Source organism: Haliaeetus albicilla, chromosome 4, assembly GCF_947461875.1.
Source record: "Haliaeetus albicilla chromosome 4, bHalAlb1.1, whole genome shotgun sequence".
NCBI classification, from domain to species: Eukaryota; Metazoa; Chordata; class Aves; order Accipitriformes; family Accipitridae; genus Haliaeetus; species Haliaeetus albicilla.
The window spans coordinates 31,506,960-31,516,884 of record NC_091486.1 but is presented as its reverse complement, the minus strand read 5'-3'; the positions used below and the strand labels follow the sequence as shown (position 1 = coordinate 31,516,884).

The window sequence follows — 9,925 nt, the reverse complement described above, 5'->3', positions numbered from 1 at the left end:
GCCGCCGCGCCTTGACTGACCTGCGCCTCGACCAATCCGCGACCCTCTTTTCTGCCCCGCCTCCCGCCGGCGGGAGCGGCGAGAAGCCGGGACTTCCGCTGCCAGCGAAGCGCGCACCCGGCCGGCGGGCGCCCGGGGTTGCCGTGGCGACGCGGAGCCGCCGTGAGCCCCGCGCGGGAACCGCCCGTGCCCGCCCCGCCCTCCTCCCGGGGCAGAGCTCTCCTCACGGCCCGCCCCGCCCCGCCCCGGCCCGGCGCTTCTTCACAGGAACGAACACTCGGACGACAGCGGCCACGAGGCGAAGTCAGCTCACAGGCAGTCCCCGGCGACTGCTTCCCGCCTTCCGTCCGTGCCCCCCCCCCCCCCCCCCCCCCCGTGTTCGTGAGTGTCCGAGCTACGACACCCCGCAGCTGTGCCCTGCATTACACCCCCCGTCAACGTAAATCAAAGCTAAAAAAAAAGGCAATTCACGAAGTATTCACTTCTGTTCAGAAACAGCACAATATTTATTTAACATCTTTATATATTTATATATATATACTTTTTTTTCTGCATTGCAGATTGTGTTGAGTTTTATACATCTCTATTTACAATGATTTAAAATAATTATATTTCATCTCTGGCAGGTATTTACAAAGTCAATAGTAACTACATTTCACATTTCAACAACAGTCAACAGCATTAACCAGCTCAGTAAGACAGTTAAGATAATGGCTTACATGCACCAATAACATGATCTTCAATACGTGCCATCTTCAGGTCTAAGAATGAAGATTTTCCCTGGTCCCAGGTTAAAGGACATTGTACAGCAGAGGTCGCGGTTATTAAAAACCCGTTTGGTTTAGTCCTTCACCAGTACCAAATCTTGAACGTCTGGGGTTCATACCAGCATGCAAGGCTGTCCTGGTGAAGAGGGGCTCACACCAGTAATCCATGTCCTTTCACCTAGCCTGTTTGTCCACAAGAAGTGGGCTAACTTGCTGCTTATGCTCCTTCTATGACAGAGATAAGATTACATAATGCTAAAGTAGTAAAAATCCTCAGAAACCTTTGTTCAGAGAAACAAACCTGGTATGACAGAAAAAAGTAAGAAAATAATCTTTTAACCCTTGCAGAATGTTTCTTTGCTAGTAAAACTGACGGCATATCCTGTATTCCTACAAGGACAAAAACAGATCAAAAGATTCATTGTAAAGTACAGGAATTACAAATTTTAAAAATGCAGCATGGGGTACCTCAATTTAGTTGTTGGGGGTTTTTTATAGCAAATAAAAGCTACCATAGTAAGTCTACAATGTATTAAGAGTATCTGATCTAATTATTAAAAATTATTAGCTTTTTCCTGGAATCTTCGATATGGAAAATATGTTAAATGACTCAATTTTTATTTAGTCATATGATATTTGTCCATAAATAACCAGCCAGTAATATCCATCCAAAAAGTATTCACTATCTGCAAGAAAACAGAAGTCTTGTTTCAAAGTAATCATTGAACACTGGCACACAAAAACACACAAGACACACCCCAGCACTAGGAATCTATTAATACTTCGACAAGTTGGTTTATCCTGAGTGACTGTTAACTCACATCTACTGTATACTTGAAGCCACAAAGTTTTTACTACTTGCATTTTTCATAAACTAATAACATGAAAGTCTAGCACAGCAATAATAATCACCTGAACAGAAAGAACAGTGTCAATAGCCAGTATTTCTGTCACTCCCAAGTCCTCCTTATTTTAGAACAAAAGGTAAAAAGGCTGCTTCATTCACACTATTTTTCTGTTTTGTGATCAGTTCTGGCGAGGATGAGGACTCAAACACACAGGATCCACTACTAATTTTTAAGGAAGTTTCCATGACAAAGCACCACAGAGTCACTTTACTTAGAGATACTCCTAGACAGAAATCTCCCCTGACCATTTTACCCTCAAAAAACCAAAACCCTGTGTGAATTCCATACCACTTTTTAATGAGTGATTAACCATCTTTTCAAGAGTCAAAATTTAAATTGCTTTAAAGAGTTCTATCATAATGCAAAGATACTCCACTCTAAATTGCTTACATCTTACGGACTGTAAAACACTGGGAGCTCACAATCAAGTAATCGGTTAATAAAACTTGACCTCATCACTTTGCTCATCATGCACAGCCTAAAATGTAGGGCAACTTTTTACTATACATCTGTTCCCATCAACAGCTCCTCATAGGAATAGCTTAGTAATCGTTTATGATAGGAAGGATAATTTATGGACCCATTTTAAATTCATTTGGCCCCTCAGACACTACCTTTGGTAAAATCTGATGAACACAGTAAAAAAAGAAAAAAAGAAAAAAAAATCAGGGGAGGGGGGTGGCCTAGAGAAAAATAAAAGAATAGAAGCAAAAATTGTGATTTTTTTTTTTTTTTTCATTAAATCTCTAATACAGGCAAATAACATGGGACAGATTTTTACTAAATCCATTTCTGGAAGCTATAAGGTACCCTTAGACTTACACAGCTTACTTCTGAACTTTTAATGTCACAGGCCTCGACACTTGCCAAACTTACTAGGCAAGTTTATCTGAAATGGCTAGCTGTTATATTTTGAAATCTTGTTCCAAGATTTGTTTTATTTTAAATAAAATTTCATAATGACTATGTGGAAATCCTCATACGTATCAGTCTCATAAAATCCACTTACTGCTTGTTTTCAGGAATTGCTGACAAACCAACTTGCTCACAACTCTCCATCATCTTCCACCACTCTGTAAGAGGCAAGCGAGTATTTTTGCTTTTCAGCTGGTCATGACATGCAAATTTTGAGAGACTGATACATATATTCACTAACACCACACCCATGTCATGATCTGTTACCTTGAATCACCTACAGAAAAGCCTTCCACAGCAAGATTTATCTGGGTGGGTGTGCCCATGGGAAAACAAACTAAAAAATAATCAAGAGAGTTTAAGGCCCATATGCTAGAAACAGACAGCATTTAAAATACTGAAGAAAATATAAAATATTGAACAATTTGATATAAACCAAGAATGCAATGCAAGTGCAGAAGATCTGGCTTCTTCGGTTACCATGCTTGGAACAGAGTGATATTTTGCAACTTTAGTCCTGCAATTACCCTAAACAAGAAATTTAAATAAATAAAAAAAGGGGGCATGTTTACTCTTCTGATGCAAATTATTCCTATGATGTAAATGGTTGTCACAAATGAGACCTAGCTAATGGCTTTAATGTTATATTAAACATGCCAAGGTAGCAGTATCTTTGGCAATGAGAGAATTGCAGAATTTAAGGATGATATTATTAGATTTACTAACATCAGAAACATCTTTTTGTTTTGTGTGCAGTACATACATTTCACTCAAACATGTTCCATTGTATTTTCCACACCTCCTCCAGGACTACGAGTACAGTACCTAGTCTGTACTGCTTGATTTTTATGATTTCACTCCAAAAGTTATTCTTGGTTCTCACTTAGTCTTCAAATTAATTTAAATTTGTAAGCCAAGTTAAACAAAAATTTCTGGTTTGTGACCAAAGTTAAAATGCTGAACACTTAAAAGAGATAGCCATTGGTTCATGATAAAATAGGACAAGTTTAAACTCTTAGGTTAAAACACAGCCATAGCATAGAATTATCTATTCCAAAATTAATTTTTCAAAATATAGTTCTCTGAACATGTTATACATTAAATATTGAGGAAAATTTCCCTGGAGCTAAAATTTTCCAAGAACACTAATAATCTTCATTAAAGAAGTAAAACAAACCACATAGTATCTGGAGCAAAAAGGGGTTTGAGTTGGGGTCACCTTACTACAGAGTAGCTTTACCACCATTAAGATGCAGGTTTCCCCCTTAATCTTGAAAAATATGTTCATATTTACATACAGTATACACACAGTTGAGGCAATTGATTGTCAACACGTGACAAACGTATGTACCTACCCACACACAAGTAAACCTCACATGGTGAGAAAAAACCCTGTCCCAGTAAACTCCAGTATTCATAAGTAGTGCAAATAAATACTTTGTCAGAAAACAATTTTTTTCTTGCTATTTTGATGTTACAACAGATCATTTTAATTACGATAAAGCTAGCAGGAGTATATTGGAAATGATGTATTGAAGACCAACACACTTGCAAACTACAAATACTAGATCTAATGCTTACTGGCTGCAACATGATGTTCAGCATTACAGAATGAAGTATGCTGTTAAAAAACTTTTCCAAATTCACATCAGAAAGGGTGTTCAAATAAATCTGCATTTAAAATGGACAGTGACACACAAAGCCTCCAAATGAAAACTAAAAGGATAATACAGCAATTTAAACTGTCACCTTGCAAAATTCATTTTAAAAGGTATTTTTACTTCATCACTCCACTGCCAGCAGGATGAAAAAATGGCTCATCATTCAACCAAAAAGCTGCTCACAATAACCCCCTGAAAAGGATAATCAAGCTGGAGTTAGCAATCCCAACATTTTATATTTTCTATAAAGCCCAACAAAAATGAGTTGCAAAATGGCAGCATATTGTGATGTGGTAAAATTTTATCAAGGAATAATTCATTTATCCCTACTTAAATGTATATATACATGGAAATAAAGCACCCACACTTCCCCACCTAAGAATTACATGTATGTGCATGCATGTGCACATACACAGGGAAAAATCGTAGTGTTCTGCTTTTTGACCTTCTTTTATAATGCTGCAGTTGCACTGAAATACTGAAGAAATCTAAATTCTAGTGCCTCATGTTAAGTACCAAATGTTCTAAGACAAGACACAGCAGAGTGCATTCAGGATAAAGAGAATTAAGTCTAAATATTTGTCACAGCTGTCAGAAAATTTGTTTAGTACTTAGCATGTATAATCAGAAAGCCAGCAGATTATTCCCTCAACCCATATCTCAGACACTTCTATTTCTGCCACAGTACTTTGAAGCGTACTGAACTTCAGTGTATAAAGTTTTGCTACAATCTTAACACACCTTGCTATAGTTTGAGACACATCTAGAAGCATTAATGATAAACATGACACGCAGCACTGGCAAAGCCTGTTATTACAGCTGGTTTGTAGATACTAGTGATGACTCATTTTGTAAGATAGATGTTGAACAGTACTTTTCTGAAAAACAACAAAACAAGCTCCCACAACTGAAACATTGCACTAAAAGGATAATTTTGAGAAGTTATAGATGTACCACATCACCACATAGCAAAAAATAACTTTTTTTCCAGGCATAAATTTGAACTTTTTAAAAGCCTTACATGGTGTAGGTATATATACGTAAGAACAAACCAAAATACAATGGATGAAACAATAACAGAAGGCACATCATCAAAATGAGAACTGTAAAAATGTCTTAAAAGGTAGAAGTTTTAACCAATTCGAATTTATGCACGTACATTTGACTTCCCTACCTGAAGTCACTGAGCTGTCTCACTTTCCTGAAATAGTTTGATAGTGTGGGACCCCATGCATAAGAATTAAAAAAAAAAAAAAAGGGGGGGGGGGGGGCGGACAGGGAGGGGTTGTAACATTTGGCCTAATGCCAATTTAAGTGTCCTAAAACTTCTGGAGGAATGCTTATTATGGCAAATATACAGAGAACCTTGCTAATAAATAACCCTACTTTTTAAAATACTAAAGTAATTCTTAAAAAATTAGCTGACAGTCACGACCTTTTCTTTCCCAAAGACTTAAGCAAATTATTTGGTCCTTTTCAATTTACAGTGATGGCTCTTTAATAGAATTTCCTTTGTGATAGGAAAGGAAATTGTGAAAGGAAAAACATGAATTTTGTACTTTCAGCCATGACTTACCAATTGTCTCCACTAGCAAAACTTTATAAAATAAAGAATTTAACCATATACAGCTTTTGACATTTTTACAGAAAATGCCTCATAGCTTAATCTCAACTTTGCCTTAGTTCCATCTGTGTGTGACTAGTGATCCTTAAAGATTAACTTCAGTTTAGAAACTGTAAGGTTTTCTTTCTTTCTGATGATTCCATTTACTCTTTAATTGCATTTCTGCATCAGTCCAGATGCCATTTAATTCACTTCATGAATATAAGATATGAAGACTAGACTACCAAAGTGACTCATCAAACTGCAAAAAACCCTTCAAATATTTAAATGAATTTAAATGTAAATTTGAAAAAATGTTCTATTTGAAATAGAGTCAAAAGCAAAAAATCAAAAGCAACTACCAGCAATGCAACACCATGTCACTGTCCTGAATTTCTTAAAGACTATCATTCAAAGATAGCCTGCTATTTATAACTGCTTATGTTTATCCTTCACAGTGACAGTGAAATCAAAGTGCCCACATAAAGATCATTAACTCTTTCCTGTGGGTTTACAATTTGTAAACTTCCAGGATACTATACACAACTTAAGCATTGAGGATGAACTTTCCCCTTTTCTCTTTAGCAATCGGGGGGGGGGGGGGGGGGGGGGGGGGAGAGAATCACAAACATTCTCCTGTGTGACCAGAAATGTGCTTCTAAGCAGTGTTCTCTAATGTAAGTACCAGCCAGTGCCCATACACCAGTCATATACATTCAAGTCTTGACTCAATGGCATGAGTTCTGAATTTTCTAGATTAGGGCCGATCCACTAAAACACGAGTTAAAAAAACCTCAATGTATTTTATATACCAAGGCAATGAAGTGTGATCTGTCTGGGAAAGAAGGACTGTCAGTACCCCTTTGCACAAATGGTGTTTCTAGAAAAGCATTTCACATTGAAGCTTCAGTGTTTCTAGCAAACTATTTTCTCTATCCCTGAGACAGCCCTTTAAGAGTATGGTCTGTCTGGACTGCAGGATTCTTCAAATGACTCCATGACTGAATTCAGGGACACTGAGAAAGCAGCTGAGAGGGGTAAGGGTGTCCAACAGCCATGATACCATAGAAAGCAGCCTGAGAAATACTCTTTACCCGAACACACCTTTCAATTCAATTCAGTGATCAGCACCTCACAAGAACAACAACAACAACAACAACAACAACATGGAGCAGAGCTAGCCATTAATTCCTGGGAAAGCAGTGTTTCCCTCCCACTTACAAACCAAACTGCTTTAACAGCATGGTGTTGTCTCAATTTTACTCTATATGCAGAATGACCCTGTGTCCTGGAGGGGAAGACGTAACATTACATATGGCTACAACGCCATTAGAAGTGCATTGTAACCTACATTATCTACTTAGAATCCTCTCTCTGAGGGAAAACAACTTGTTAATATACATGTCTCAGTTGCTGAACGTCAAAAGCTTCTGGGATGAGAGACTGGGGGCAGGCAAGAAAAAACTACCCTCATTGTAATGAAAAAAGTGCTGTAGGCAGCCAGGAGCAGCAATGACAATCCCCTCCCCAGAAATGATTGCACAGACTCAGAGAGGTCCAAAGTCACACTAGAATCTCTGAGGCACTCCTGGTTCTGAGAAAGAAAAGTCATAATCCAGTAGTCTTTGCAGTACTGTAGACCGAGATAACAAACCCGTTTCTATTTCTTAACAAAGCCAAAGCATCATCTCATAGGGATCACATTCACCATTTCCGCCGGTGTCTCCAGTCTCACAGTGTTGAAATGGGACTGATCAGCCTACGATGGATTGCACATCACCCAAGGAGAAAGGAAGGCATGGAAAAAGGCATACAGTACATTATATACTGCTTCACAACCATGTTTACAAGGTGGGTGGGAGGATGAAGGTGAAGGAAGAATTATTGCTGTTTCAGTAATACAGTATGATAGCTAAACCAAATCAAACAAGATCACGACAGTCAGTATTTTCACACTGCAGGATGATGGTTCATGTTTTGCCTAAGGATGAACTTGCCTGGGGATTAAGGGGAAAGAGGGAGTCCTAAGGAAGGGAGTCAAAGTTACACCTGGGATATCAGCTGCATATTGAAACTTGGAGATCGAGACTGCTTGGTTAGGGGAGCTCCTGGGGGAAGGAGATCTTTACCTTCCCCAGCTTGGCCTAGTCGGTCCTCCTGTAGGCTGATAGTTGAAAACCGATTGGTGTTGCCAGCTGCTAGATTGGTAACACCCTCTGTACCAGCTCCAACACTGGAGCTTGCTTGACTGCCATTCACATAGTCAAATGATTTACTGGAGGAAGCACTGGCGGTCCTGATCAGGCTCAGACTGTTGGCTTTTGGCACCACCTGCCCAGCAGGCAGGCTGAGGTGTTTCTTTGTAGGTGTCATCTCAATTATATCTGCACCAAGGTCAGTGGATTGGTGCATGTACTGCTTCCGAGCTACTGAATCTCGAGGGCTCTCACTGGATTTTGCTGCAGAGGAGGTGTCTTTATCCTTAACACAACGCCCACTTGCTGTTTTCCTTAAGCTGCCTTTCTGGGATACAGATGATAGAGGTTTGGTCCCAACTGGCTGGCTGCTGAGGGAAGCTCCTGATGAAAATCCTTCATCAGCATCATTAAGGTTCACAGATTCCTCTCTTCCATTTACACCTTCAGCATCTATTAAGAAAGAAGAAACAACCAAAAAAACCCAAACCAATCAGAACACACAGTAAGCATTCAAGTTACAGGAAGACAGAATGTCAAAACAAACCTCATTTGTTAATCCACCTGGTTTCCACTTGCTTAAAAATTTCTGACTCTCAGTCAATAATCTTCCTGTCATATTTAGCAGAATAATGGAATCTACCAGTAGACACTCCCTGAGCTTGATTTGCCCTTCCTCTACATCACTTTTATCAGTCAGAATACCTCCCAAACTTTGCCTATAAACAAGAATTAGGCCCCATTTGGTTAACTTGTTTTAGTTCTGTCTGCAGATACTGGTGCCCATTCTTCTGCTACATGTCGGGGGGGGGGGGGGGGGGGTTGGAAAGCACCTTTCAGACTATTTTTATCCTATTTTGAGGCAAGATGTAAGCATGTTCAGGATCTCTTCCAGTCAGAATAAGTTCTGGCAAGTGCTCAGCAAGCTTCATAATTAGGCTACTTCCTAGGCCAGCAATCACAATGCTTCAACAGAGGTAGAAGGCTTCTGCTGTGTGTAGCTGGTACTTCAAACAATGCAACTATACTTTGTTGGAAATTAACCTAATTCCTAGTTCTCTCCTCCAGAGCTCAATCCCTCCTGCATTTCCACCAATCCTATCTAGGTACTTCCATCATATTTGCTTTTATCTCAGCATCTAAATTTTTCAGAGAAAAAACCCCAACCCTTGTATTAAGAGAAATTTAACCTCTGAAACACTTCATATTGTAGAAGAGGCATTGTGCTTTTGACTGGAACCTCAAAGATAAAAAAAAAGCCTGACAAACTTTTTTCTTAAATCCTTGTTTTCAGGCCTATAATACGATTAGAACTGCACACAAAGACCTTTTTTTCTTTTTAGATCTTATTCCAGTCCTTCTTCTAAGCTCCAAGTACTCAAAAGAAGAGTTACTGTTTCAGTAGAAAACTGAACAGCATTCAAATTTCAAAACTGAAAATGGAGCTTGAGTTTTTGCTCCATATATCTTGTTTCATTGGGAAAAAGCCATGAAGTTTAGCCATGTTAACAAAAAAAGGAGACATTCAGGCTGTAAGAATTTTGCTTTTCTTTATAAAAGCTGTGGAACCTGATTGTTTGCGAGAAATCTGCAAAGCCTACAGATCTGTCCCAGCTAGCCACTGTACTGCTCTACTGGCAGTTTGTTCAACCCAGCCTGCCACCAAGCAAACATGTTTAAATCTCTTTTGTGGAATGGGGAAAAAGTAGTGGCAAGGATCTAAGAGATTCTAACATTTGAGTGAAAGCTCATCCTTTCATGCTGATTGTTAGCAAAGCACTAAGGAATATTTTACATTATGGCAAGCAAAACAGACACAAAGCTTTCAGTGTTGTTGCTGCCTCTGCATAGCAGGAATATAGCCTGATCCAACTTC

The 9,925-nt window shown here is 39.1% G+C and overlaps 1 protein-coding gene across 4 annotated transcripts in view; it reads right to left on the bottom strand.

The window, feature by feature from the left end:
• Nucleotides 1-477: 477 nt before the first annotated feature.
• The window catches only part of HYCC2 (hyccin PI4KA lipid kinase complex subunit 2), a 60,182-nt gene continuing 50,734 nt past the window's right edge, over nucleotides 478-9,925 (bottom strand). For all 4 annotated transcript variants that reach the window (XM_069781759.1, XM_069781762.1, XM_069781761.1 and 1 more), the window contains one exon: nucleotides 478-8,502. In XM_069781759.1, coding sequence (XP_069637860.1) covers nucleotides 7,898-8,502 — 605 coding nt within the window. In that variant the 3' untranslated portion in view covers nucleotides 478-7,897. The remainder of the gene's footprint in view (nucleotides 8,503-9,925) is intronic.